The 13,412-nt window shown below is 53.4% G+C and overlaps 1 protein-coding gene across 1 annotated transcript in view; it reads left to right on the top strand.

The window, feature by feature from the left end:
* LOC100904554 (Down syndrome cell adhesion molecule-like protein 1 homolog) overlaps window positions 1-13,175 on the top strand; it is a 136,428-nt gene extending 123,253 nt beyond the window's left edge. Inside the window, exons 22-25 of the mRNA XM_029110953.1 lie at window positions 769-921; window positions 6,625-6,908; window positions 11,178-11,379; window positions 12,987-13,175. Of these exons, the coding sequence (XP_028966786.1) occupies window positions 769-921; window positions 6,625-6,908; window positions 11,178-11,379; window positions 12,987-13,027 (680 nt within the window). The 3' untranslated portion in view covers window positions 13,028-13,175. The remainder of the gene's footprint in view (window positions 1-768; window positions 922-6,624; window positions 6,909-11,177; window positions 11,380-12,986) is intronic.
* The last annotated feature ends 237 nt before the right edge of the window (window positions 13,176-13,412 follow it).

Here is a 13,412-nt window from a genome sequence, read left to right as displayed (position 1 = left end):
TCTAGGAAATTCCTCGAGATTCTCGCCCTTGTTCTTTAGGAAGTCACGGCGAGCCGGTCTCGTGAAAGTCTCATCTGGCGAATCGGTGCCCTCCGAGCGATGCCACGATCCGGATTTCTTATGTCTGCGACGGAGAGATAGAGCGACGAATGAGACTACGGAGGAGAGCACAGAGCGAATGCGCGATCCGCGAACGAGGAGGGAGAGACGTACATACTTCTACCGGTGTCGTGAACATCTGCTTGCGGCGGCGGTTGCGTGATTGCGCCGAGTCGAAGCACCTGACCGAGTGAACGAAGTCGGAAAGATTTAGGCGGGCCATGAATTTTGACAAGCAGTAAATACCTCAGACATAGCTATTCGAGATCCTTCCCCATCGTTTCCCGTCAATTTTTTTCCTCATTCGTTCATATCTTTCTCCGCACCCCTCATTTCCTTCTCGTCTTCTCCGCGTCCAACCTCTCGGCATGGGATCGGGCTCGGCTCGGAACCCGTGGTTGGGCAAGGCAAGACAATAACGAGAATGTGAGAAGACGTCAACACTGTCGACAGACGAGCCTTGAGGGTGATTACAGGATTACCGTCATCCGTATTCCTCAATCCTCGGCTCCTACTCGGAAACTTGAAATGCGACGACATCCGTACTCAGGACGGCTGTGATGAGCGAGTTTGAATGAACGAATTCGAGCATGGTCTCAGGTCTCAGCCCTGCTATGTTCGGGGAAGACTCAGGGAGCAAAAATTATCCCTCCTTCTTTTTCTTTCCAGATAACCCGTTGTCTTCCACGGTCGGAGCCCGACGTTCTCCGTTTTATCTTCAGCTAGAAGTGGTGTTGCCCGTTGCCGCTTCGGTGGTCGTTGTAGCATTGATTATTGGTGCTGTATGCTTTGTGCTCAAAAACAGAGACATACAATACGACGGTGAGTGTCTACTATCGGTTTATTCAGGTGTAGCGATCTTGCGGACACTCCTCTCAATGTCCTGATTCTTCTCCCATCACTGGCGTCCGTATTCGATATTTTCTATTGGTATCGAAAGTTCTGGGACAGACCGATGGGCTCACACTTCATAATTGCCGGAGCGCCTCAACGAGGCTTTCAGTTGAAAATCGAAGCGTCACAAAACATGTGGGCCATGCGCGAAATCTACTCGAGCAGCTTCCTCGGACGTTTTCTTCTCTACGTTATCTCTGTCGGATCGCCCATATCATCGACAGACCCTTGTTCCTTGCTGCTGATGAGAAGTGGGGGACTCGTCTCTTCGGTTGTTGTACGGCACGGCCCCCACCCTAAGGGTGGCCGCAATCAGATGGAAAGATCCACCAGGGAGTTCAGCTTGAGCATATTGCTAGCGGAAGCGGGGGAAATGACGGTGAAGATTATGCATGAGAGAATGGATAACCCACGAACCAGGGACTCAATAGAATACTGGTGAGATTACGAATCACCAGCGCCGACGAGAGCGCGGAATGGAGTAATGTGAAAACCTCAGGAAAATCGAACGAAGCCTGAAGAAGAAGTTTCGAGGGAGAGTATGTTCGGGAGGATTTCCGTGGGGAGAGAACATTGCGAGGTAATGCGGTAGCAATTAAGGAAGCAGTTATGGCGTGAATTCCGCACGATACCAGCGGGGAAACTCAAGGAAGAAAGACAGTCGTGTTGCAATAACTCGCTCGCTCGCGATGCTCACACGCTCCGATAGAATCCGTCTTACATGTACAAAGATCGTTGCCGGGATCCTGAGCCGAGGCTCGAACCCGTATCTCTTGAAAATAACGAACAAAGACTATTATATCGAGGGTGTCGCAGGCGAGAGCACAAGATTCTGCCGATAATTAAAACTTATTTAAGTCTTGGACTCTTCCTTGCCGACGACTTTCTCGCTGTTTCTTCTCGCCTGACCTGACTTTGACGGAATTCCGCCCTCTTGTATCGTTCCTGATCGCGTCTTGATTGGAACCTGGATTCCTCTCACCCGATCATTCCGGCGCGTACAGCGAGCGCCGCCACAACAACTATGTTCTCCCTTTCGATTCGATCCGGAGGGTGAGTGAATTCAGACTCTCGGATGTTTGCTCTGATCGGCTCCGGAAACAGAGCAAGCCGAGTTTTCGAGTCAATTCGAAATCACGGGAGGCTTCGAATCGGAAATCCAGTCGGCCGCTCGCGGAGGGATTAAATATTTGATGAGTTTCCCCTTTGGGAAAGCGTCGCCGTCTCATGAGAGCAGGAAAAATCTCGATTTGAGCCGGGGAAATCCGAGTATATTGTGGGGCAAGGGACGAGGGGGAAGCGTAGGGACGTTCGGAGCGAGAATTTCCGGACCGGTATCCGGATTTCGCCGGGGAGAGAAGGGAGGGGACTCGGAGAGAGGAGAGGTGCAATTCTGAATGATCGAAGGGCATTCGGAGCGGGGAGCTCCAAGTGATTCCCAGACGAAAATAAGCGCGACGACAGAAGAGAGGAAGAAAGATTCCGAAGCTTTGAGAAGAGGAGAGCACTCTACGATCGTCGCCGAATGATCCGCGTACGGCGGAGGAACGTGCTGGAAGGGAAGGAAAAGAAGGAGTTGAGTGCATTTTGATTCCTCGGCTTGTGCCATTGTTGTTCCGAGCAATGGGATTTGAGGAATTTCCTCCAGAGTTAGAATGAGAAGAAGGAATAATAAGGAACGATTCGGTCCCTCGCAGGTCTCTCGCCCCTTATCCATGAATTTTCCCTGCGTACTTCCTTGGAGTTACTCCCCTCCCTCTCTCATGTCGAGATACGGGGCGCGTTAGACCGGAGACGAATATTCCTCAGTCAGCTGTTTTACAGGTCGGAACTCAGATGCCGTGGGCAATCAGTCAGGATATTGCTTCCGTGTATGGATCCGAAGGCAAATATGGCGACCGATGGAACCCGGCTGGGATTCCGCTCGTTCCTCCAGACGGGGAATAAGGTTCCGCCGCCGCCGTGTTCGTTTGCTCGGAAGGGTCTTGGTGCCCTGCTGCCGATTAGGAACAACGAGCATGCGGCAGGCTCTGAATGTGAGGCGGCCCCAGTCGAAAAGATATCGATGAACCGGTTCCCGGAAAAGGAGGAAGGGAATGTGGAACATCAGAAAGCGAGGGAGATTAGCGAGAACTGGGGATGATCGGAAAGGGTACCACGGGCGAGCGGGGCGAACAGACAGGCGTGAAGCGGGAGCCATTCATTGTCTCGTAGTCACTTTTGTGGTGGTTGCAGCGGTCATGGTCGCGGCGAGTGGTGGGTGGGTAGGTGGTCGGATGGTTGGTTGGTTGGTTAAGCAGCCTTTTCTCTGACTCGCTGCTGTTCACTCCCGGCGAGAGGTTTTTGCGACCAAGTTCGACTACTTTTCCTTTTACGCCCACTTGGACCGGTTGCGAGTAGAATGGAGACCGGCCGGGACGACGAAAACCTTCACTAGCGACGAGCTTTATCAAGGGCTCGATGCCTGATTGTGATGTCGCTGGGACTTCGGGGAAGGGGAGGTGGGGCCGATCCGTTCCTCGATTCCGGCGATTAGTCTTTTGCGAGCTCCGAGGTTTTATGCCGACAGAACGAGCGACGGCGCTAGTTTTTGCCGATTGCTCCGATTCGTCGTCTTGAACGGTCGAATGAATGACAATAGAAGGAATCGCCGACGACGCCGACGCAGAGACAGTGGAAGAAGGGTTTTCCGAACGAATGCGAGCGCGAGAGAGGGATTGATAGACAAAATAGTTGCGCAGGAGAAACAAATGAATCCGGTCGGCGGGCCCGCTCTTGTCGAGCCGTGCGCATTGTGCGATCTCTACGATGTCGGCGACTGTCAAACGAATACGCAACCGACTAAGTGAACAACAAAGGAACCAACAAACTAAGCGACTAACCAACGAACGTTCATGTACACAGGGGAACACGGACAACACACGCGCACCGGGGAGGGATCTGGGACTATGAATGTGGAACAGGGGAATGAACAGGGGAATTTATGGAGATTCGTCTCAAAAAATCATCGAGACACCGTAGAGAGGAGATACGATTTCGCGTCGATATCCGAAATGACTAACTCCGAGAACGAATGCTCGAAGCGTTCGGACGAATTCCGATGCTGATCCACAAACAGACCTACGCACACCGAGACGGATGTTCGTGCCGACTCCGGTCCAGTGAGCTGATGGAACAGAACGGAAAACTTCGAGAGAGAATTAGACCAAGTTTCCGTTGGTTCGTAAGCGATGCAAATATTTGCGTAATTAGTGGCCGTCTCCCTGCCGGGGGCCGACTCCTCGGATCGCTAGGCTTGTTGCCAACTGACTACAACTACGACTACTCATACCACAACTGACTGCTCCACGAGTGAGTTTGTTTGTCGTGTGTTGTTGAACGAGTTATGGTCGCGCGGGCGCAAACCGACTGCAAGGGGTTAGGACCACGAGGGCGCCGGCCCAACCAGGGTCTGGAATACCGCAAGAAGGGCCCTACGGCGGGTAAGGGGAACGGTGCGGCCTGAGTCGGCGAGAGAACGGCGGATGGATCGGGGGCTTAGTGCTGGGCTTGCGAACGACTCGCCGCGAAGAGGGACGACCGACCGAATCCTGGAGGCAAATATGGAGGATTCGGGTATCGCAGTCGGTGACGGACTCTGCCTTCATTTAGAGGACCACCGCCCATGCGGCGGCTCCTGGGCTTGGCCTTAGGCATTGAAGACCGACGGACGGGCGGACGGACAAACGGTCCAAGAGCAAATTGCGTTTGCAGTTCCATCCACAGGCTTGGCTGACCCGGTTGCTGGACCGAGCTAACTCGACTAGACGGGAGCCGAGCGAGCCACAACAGCCGTCGCTCCTACCGTTAGCGCTACACCAACAACAACCACGTATTTATATTGTTGTATACGGTCTATGATTACGTCGACGGGGACGGCAGCGTGAGTCTTGACCGGGTTCAGCTCGTCTTCGATTCAGCTCCATAGGGGACTGAGGAGGAAGCGGAGAGGGGGAGTACGCAAAAAGAAGACTGCTGCCCATGGGAGCGGCGCGGGGGAGAAACGATGGCAATTGTCGAAGATTTTGCGTCTGCTTCCTCGCTGGAGAATCTTCTGATTTTCATCTGAGCTTCGTCTCTTCACTCCCGAGACAAGTTGTCCGCACGGCTGTCGAGGGGACGAGAAAGCACTTCGGATGAATCGGCGGCGCTTGTGGAAGAAGCGGCGGTAGTGGCGGCGGCGGCGGGGCGGCTGTTCGATGCTGCTCATAAATGCAGAGGTCCTCCTCCGAAGTAAATTTGCATTTTAATGACAACTTTAATACCTCAAGGACCTCTCGGCGTATTCACTATGCTTGGAATTAGCTAATTAATTTCCTTCTTCTGCTGCTTCGCCTCCGCCGCCACGCTGTGTCGCCGTCTCCGTCGTTGTTGCTGCCGTCGTCGCTGTCGCCCGAATTCCGAGAGTCGACCCCACGAATCAGTCTCATGAAGACGCTGCTCGACTTCCTGGGCGCACTCAGGCATATCCCGAGTCGTCTCCCCCCCTTCCCTCTAATCAAAAGTCTGTATTTGATCCCTAGTTCCCAAGCCGGATCATACTGCTAGCCGCATTTATTATTTTCCATATTTTCGGAAGAATCTTTTTCACTGCAAATTCCATTGGAGGAGAGGATTCACGATCCGCTTTCGAGGGAAGATGTCCCCTTCACATATGGTCGGGAAGTTCTTACTCTATGGTTTTCGACCTTTGTCAGATCACGAGCTCTTTCCTCCTCCTGTCTTGCTCCTTTCTCTCTCGTTGCCTTCGTCGGATCTCCGCGTGCGGGGTTTCCTCATTACGTGAGTTGAGTGAATCCCGGTAGACGCACAAGGACACTCGCGCGGCTCGAGTCAGACCCTCGTTTTTCGCTGTCATCCGGTTTCTCGAACGTAATTAAAATATTTCCTCCATAACGACTCCCGCGACGTATGCTGCCGTCATCGTCGCTGCCAGTGCTTAATGGCTTTCTCTCCACTGACTCAAACGTCTCTCGCCGCTTCTCCCGACGTAATTCCGCCCCCGCTGTCCTAGCGCCTTTTCTGATTCCGTACCTCGCAGGCTCTCGGTGTCTCGTCCTCCTCAGGTCTTAGCTCGTCGTCTCACGTTCCATTCCGATTCGGAGCGCCAATCTCCCAAGCTCCCTCGCTTGTTCCTCAGTGTCAACCGACATGAAAAGACTCGGGCTTCTCACTTAATCACCTAATTCGAGGTGTCGACCTGTCAAGTCACACCTGATCTCACTGCCGCCGCTCCGGTGTTTCAAGACCGGGAGAGACTATGAGAGCGAGATCAGAAACAGTTTCGTCATCGAGATACCTAAGGTCGTGCAGCCATTTACGTGGGCAAGAATCATCAAGTATATTTGATAGTTTCCAATAATTATCAGCGATAATTACGTCTAGAATGATTATCGATTCTTCTTTATCACGCTGGCAGATATCGTCTCCGGAGAATCGATTTCAATGATATCACGATCGGAGAGACCTGTGTGCGAGACACACTCTGTACTCTGAACGAAGCGTTCAAGTTCCGTCTCCGGCAGATGTAGCTCCTCTGCGAAGATCAACTCCGGCGTTTTCTAACTCAGGCTTATTCCTCTTCCTTTCCAGAAAGCGGTGGTTCAGGGTTTGGCGTGTTGCGTAAGAACCAGACGGCAGTTGGAGTCGGGGTGGGCGTCGGAGGAGAATGTGTCCACCTGTCCGACATGGACTGCAAGGACGCTGGTGCCCACCTGCTCAAGAAGACCAACGAAGGGTACTACGCCACTCCATACGCTACCACCAGGCTTTCGGCCCTAAATGGACACCATCAAGCAGCGAACCAACTCCTCTGCCAGCAAGAGCAGAGGAAGTTCTCCGTTCCGCTCGGAGCATCTTCCGACTGCTTCAAACAGGTGAGCTTCCTTCCGCAGATCTCTTTATTTTTCCGCACCGTACCACATATACGCCGATGTCCTTCCACGGAGTCGTCCTTGAACGTTCATATGTCTAGTTTTCCTGGTTCCGGACGGAAGAGTGAGAAAAGGAGAGAGCTGTCCCCCCGAGTCAGAGATAGGCGCGCGTTCCGCGCGGAAAGCAAACGGGTTATCCGCATGCGCAGATATCCAGGTCTATTTTTAGAGCTCCGCTTGAGCAACACGGGCTATGTATAAGCAACAACGTTTCGGCATGAACTACTGCGAATCCAATTCCTGACCGGGGAAAGGGGCATGTCAACCCAACGTTGAACCAGTGAGGCTTGGAAAAAGAGAGTTGAAGAGAGGGAAGTCCAACCAGGGCAAGGGTCAGTGAGCAGCAGCGGCGCGGCGGTGGCGCAGCAGCGGTAGAATCAGGACCTACTCAAGCTTGCAAGACTCGAGATGTCCCAACACATTCTCAGGAGGCCGGGGCTGCCTGACCAAGCGATACCACGGCTCCGTTTCTTGATGCTGATCTTCAAGTTGAAGCAACCGCAAATTCGAAAATGCTTCTTCAAGCACTTTTGCCCCAGCGAGCCGAGCGCCCAGCCGACCAACTTTAGCAACTTTCCAGGAGCATGACTTCTACCCATGCCCTTGTTTCTTCCGACGATGCCCACACCAGCACCGCCCGAGCCCCCGGGTGCCTCCCTGGCCCCGTTCCCGGCTCTCCGATCCTCCCTCGCCCCTGCACATTCTCAGTTTCTCCCTCAGCCCGTCCGCTCATCCGACTCAGTTTGTGAGTTGGGCTCGTCGAACATCTCCCAAGACGCTAGCGAACTCGCTCGATGGCTGTCGATGGTTGAGTGCGTCACCCCTCGTCCCTCGATTGCTTCGGAGAAGGTCCCTCGTTTTCCCCTGCGTACACTTTTTCCCTCGTTCTTCTTGTTCGAGCGCAGGCAGCCTCGAGCGGCAGACCTGATCGGAGATTAGCTTAGACAGCGTCTTCAAGGCCTGAAATGAATTGAGCTAACCAACTATCTTGATGGAAAATGATCTTGTCGCTCGCTTACTCAGGCGCCTTTGAGTGTCTTCTTGGCTTTTTTTCCGCTGAAGGGAGTAGAAAAAAATCCAGCCTTGGCAAGCACTTCAAAAACGCTTTCCGAGTCCTTCGTTTCATGAGAGAGCTTCGTTTCAGTCTCTCGTTTAGCGGCGCAGTCCTGCACCGATTCCATGAAGCGCCGTTTCCCTCCTCGGCGGCTCATTTCTTCTTCGTCTTTCCCGGCTCTCAGATCCCCTGGCCTTGTTCCCTGACCGCGATTATGCGTTCAGTCATTCATTCCTCCCGGAACTTTTCCCCGACGGATCCGAGATAGTCGGACGACGAACTCGAAGTATCGGTGGGAACCGTTCCCGACTGGGCCGGGGACGAATTCCACGACGCTGCAGACTCGATACTCGTTCACTATTCAACCGTGGCCGTCCATCTAATTCCATTTCAAGGACATCTAGAACCAGGCGTCCGTCGTCAGCAATAGTATGATCGTATTCAATATCGTTCAATCGCTCGCCCATCTGTCGGATCGGGACCTAGTCGGCTAAATTACTCCCCCGGGATAAATTCATGTCGACCACAGACACGTATGGCGGCCTAGCAAAGTGGTTCGTTGGCTTAGGCCCTGACTACATGACCGACATCACTAAGCTGCCCCTGGCCAGCATCGGCGGGCTCTCGAGAACCCCACGGACAGCCAGCAGCTGCAGCGACACCACTCGAGCCTATTAGTTCCTGCTAATGGGATTAAAGAAAAAAGACAACCGAACAGGAAGAGCCAGCGAAAACAGCATGGGCTAACGTCAATGAAAACACCTGTATTGAGTCCGGAGCGAGAAGTTGCCCGAATCGAAAAAAACAGGACCTGCGGGACATTTACGATTCTGGCGCGACGTCGTCACGGCTCCCGATGAATGTGTCAGTCGGGCGCCGACCCAATTCGTGTTTCGGGCATCATACACATCGGGCGAAGGTGACGAGGGCTCTGCCACGACCATCGGGGATTGAGCCGGTGCAGTACGCTGAAAAGACGTGGACTCGTGATGGACGTCGTTTCCCTCTCCGTCGTCGTCTGATGTCAGCCGAGCTGGCTGGCTGGCTCGCTCGCTGCTCAGTAGGTTCTTGCTCTATTCATAACAAATCCTGCTGAGCCTTGCCCGAATCTCACCGCCAAGACATACAGGACCCAGCGACAGGACCGAATTCACTGGAGCATGAAGCCCACCGGGGTGTTACCCATCGGTCGCAGTGGCGGTCGACGACGTGCGTCGTCGTGACAGTGGTCTTGTAAGCAGAGAAGGGTGTTGGTTCTTTGGTAGAGAAGGCCTGGATGTCGTTAAAGAAGGAGGGGACTCGAGGGAAGGGCGTAGGTTGTGAGGGATGTTCGCTTCGACAGCAATGGGGGGAGCTGGTGAAAGGAGGAGCGACAGAGAACGGGTTGCCTGGTGCTCCTGGAACAAGAACAGAACCAGGATGACAAGACCACATCGTTCAACGTCCCTAACAACGTCTTGTCCGAGTACCTCGAATTTTCCCCAATCCCGTTGGTGAACTGCCGATACCAGGTCGGCTCCGGGTGTCATGCCAAGATCGATCCCGTGGCGTCCCCTCGAGCTTCAGCTCCGAGTGTCATTAGCTTTCTCGAGAGAAGACTTTCGATCTTCGAGAGAATCAATTCATGCAGAATAATGATCTTATTTTCCATATCATAGGTAGCACAAACTAAAAACCCAGGCTCTCATAATTCCAAAGGCTTAGGACCGTGTTTGAGGGTAACGCATTCGGACGACCGCGCGGCCCTGAGCGAGCTCGTGCTAAAGTAACATTCAGTCAGACACAGTCGGGGAGCATTGGGCTGTGGCATGCAAACGTGAATTACTGCGAATCTCGGCGCAAATACGTTTGTGCATGAACTCGATTGCATGCGCGTGCCAGCGAGTCTTCGTGGGGATAGCTCCACGCTGATGCCCCCGGGAAGAAGATGAGGACTGGCCGGAGGCATCGTCGTCAATGAACGCGTCGGTGTCGGTGTGTTGGCTACCTGGGACGAGGCAACCCACCAGGCCGAACACCATTCGACGGAGACGTCACCATAGGTCAGGGCCTCCCCCTCCCCGCCTGAGCCTATCGAGCCGGAGGCTGCTTCTTCGCTGGAAATAAGATGAAGGACTTGTTCTTGCATCGACGTCGGACTGACGTCGCTTGCTTCCTTCGTTGACTCATGCAGCTCCCCACACGAATGTCACAACCGCTCGCCAGATACATGTACGCAGAAATATATCTATCTGACGGTGCGTTTGTATGAGTCGCCTGTGCGAATAGAAAGTGTGTGTGCATGACCTAGCCGCCTCCTGCTGAGTGCATTCCGGACGACACCTACCTGAAGGTGCACGCCCACAGGCTCGCGCCAATCAGACCAGGGCTCGGTATGACCGATGAATGCCCCGGTTCCGGGAAGAGGGGACGGAAGATTGATAAAAAGAGAAAGTGAGGAAGGGAACTCGCGATTGAATCAGATATAGACACGTACCGTCCTTGAAAGCGTAGCGGGAACCGAGCGACGACGATCAAAGCAGAGGGAGGCTTCTGGAGAAGGAAAATAGAGCTCGACGAGGAAGAGTCGTCGTCACCGCCATCGACGACCAAAATGCGATAAGGTCACAATGGAATGTCCCGTTGTTCTGCGGAACGATGCGGGGCAACTCGGCTGCTGGCGATACGCGTCATCTAGGCATCGTCTCGACCGTCGCCGTTGTCGTCAATGACATCGTCATTGGCTCCGCCAGTGGCGATCGCGACGGCGGCGCACATTAAGCAACGGCGGGAATTATTGTTTGCGGGTCGGCATTCATGGAAACGCTCGGACAGCGATGTCGTGTGACGATCAATTGCGATCCATCGATATTAGGTTCGGATCGTCGCGTCCGCTTGCGGTTCGCGGGAAGAACTCCAAAATGAGGGCGCTCGAAGATTTTCGCCTTCTTCGAGCTCAAACTCCGCATCGGGACTCGGGAAAGTCGCGGCTTTTCTAGGAACTTCGTCAATTCGTAGCACCTTCATACCAAACCTTCTTAATATACGGCATGTGACACGCCTGACCATGGGGACTACATATGAACATAGATGGGGAGATCCAGCTCGCCTCCCGGGAAACGGCGGAAATCGGAGACACTGACTCCGCTTTAATCTAAACGAGTTCTTTCTCTCCGCAGAACGCGTCGGAGGAGGAGTCTTCGTACGCGACGGTAAAGCGGACGCCTCGTCAGATCCGGCAGTCGGATTTCAACATTTACAACTACCCTGCAGGAACAACGGGGACCATTATGCGGAGCCCGGACGACATGTCCGACCTGGATCCGCAATCGATGCAGTGGGAAAGCGCGGGCTGCGGCAAGAAGTATCGAGCCATTCAAGGTACGTACTCGAACCACTGGAGCTAATATCCGTCGGACGGAGCTCTTTAAGCGTCAATGGGCTGATATCACCAGCGTTCCGAGGCGAATGAGCGAATCAGTAGGTAAGAAAGAATAAGAGGAGGGCGGAAGAGGGGGCGAAGGCCAAGCAGGTCCGACGAGTCGGTTCACTTCGCTTTTCGCTTAATTACCCGGCAGCAGAGGGAGTCAGCGCTCGCTCACCCTCCAGCCAGCCTGCCTGCCTGCCTGACCTAACTACGTGAAAAAGGAGTCCCGTTGACTCGTAGGAAAAGCAGCGAGACGGGGACCCAGCCTGGGGGAGGAGGTAGAGGCGTTCCTAGAACTCGTTAACGTTTGCCCTAGTGAACAATTCACTTTTCAAAGCCAACATCCACTCTTTAGTAAAGTAGTCGCCAGCAAGAGAGAGCAAAGTGGGCCTGAATTTACTCTGCGTCCCCTTTGAAGCGCTGCTTCACCCCTCTCGGTCCCTCCTGATCGCCTCCCCCCATTCCCAATCCTTTCACGGAATTATCGTCGTGGACCCGATGGGCTTCCACTTTTCACGTGTTGTCCGATCTCTCGTGGGAAAAGACTGTCCCCATCCGACGTCCGGAGCCTCCGCACCTCTTTTGACCTTCCGTCCCGCCCTTTTCCCCTCGCCCCCGACTCTTGCTCCTCGACTTCGCTGCTCGTACCGAGCTCTGACGTCCTTTCGGTCCTCTTCGTATTGCGTCCCTCGGCTCCGAATTCTCGAAACTCTTCATCCGCGCCCCCCTCACTGATTTCCATAGCCTGATCCTGCTTCCCCCTCGTCGGTCCAATCATTCGCACCCTGACCCGACTCCAGTCGATCGTCGGCGATGCTGACTCTTCTGAAGGAGGCTTTGAAGTGGCAACGAGACCCCGTTGGATCACTCGATCTCGACTCGGTTGTTTGTAAATCCCTTCATGATTCCCTCGACCTAGTTTCGCCGGCGAACCCAAAGAACTTCGTTGCTGGACACGAGTTGTCGATGACGATCTACGAGCACGTTTCGCGAAAATGAGCTGACGCCGTCCTCCCCTCGCTCCCCCTTGAGGAGAAGCTCTCGCTCCGAGTAATCGTGATACAAAAATTCATTCCCTTCTCGATGTGTATGTTCCTCGAGACGAAGCTATTTGTCATGACGGCATCGTTGACGTCCTTCGCCTTGCCGTTCGTTATTCGAATCGTCGCTCAGTATCCTTCGGAGAGGAAAAATACCTCGCCATCCGACTTCATGGAACTCGGACCTCCCCCTTCTCGTTTGCGACACGCGACCTTCCGACTTCAATCCGTTTCCCAACCGGGTCAATACTTCCTTGGTCCTGGCGTCGATTCTCTCTCGCTTCAGGACATCCTACTACTTGCCATGTCCCGCGTCATGTATGGCTCCCCCTTCTCTCGCGTCCCCGTATCCGTATTCCGGGGGATCAATATTTCTCTCAATTTATTTCTGTCATTTATCGACATCCGGGAGGATCACCGCAGACTTGTGAAATAGACGAAGGACTCCAAGAGCGGGAGTGGGAGACTTGCGAACCTCATATATAACAGCTATGATCTCTAATGCCAAGGAATTATTGCAGGACTCGAGCACATGGTGAACCACCACGGACACCCGTACTGAAGAGTACGACCGCCTATGAATAGAATTGCCAACCAAAAAATATGATAAATTCTCGAATGAGATGTAATATATAGGAAATAAGTGTGTTGTATGATTGCTCTGTTATGCTCTGGTATTGATTAAGAGGATGATTAATTAAAAGAAATGATAAGTGAAATGATGCAAGTTATGATGATGACGGCAACAACAACGAGGATACGAAAAATGATCACTATGAGCATGTAAATAGTGTAAAAATAATTACGAATTACGACTATGATTTATAAAAATTCCTGATGCTGCGTGGAAAACGGTGCTGACTTGCGAGTGAGTAACCGAGAGCACTTCGCTGACCCGGGCCCGAGTTGGCGACGAGCGGGGGAAGAGCAGAACCAACGACTTGTTT

This window comes from Galendromus occidentalis, unplaced genomic scaffold (genome assembly GCF_000255335.2).
Source record: "Galendromus occidentalis unplaced genomic scaffold, Mocc_1.1 scf7180000077182, whole genome shotgun sequence".
Lineage (NCBI taxonomy): Eukaryota > Metazoa > Arthropoda > Arachnida > Mesostigmata > Phytoseiidae > Galendromus > Galendromus occidentalis.
This window is presented reverse-complemented; position numbering and strand designations above follow the sequence as displayed.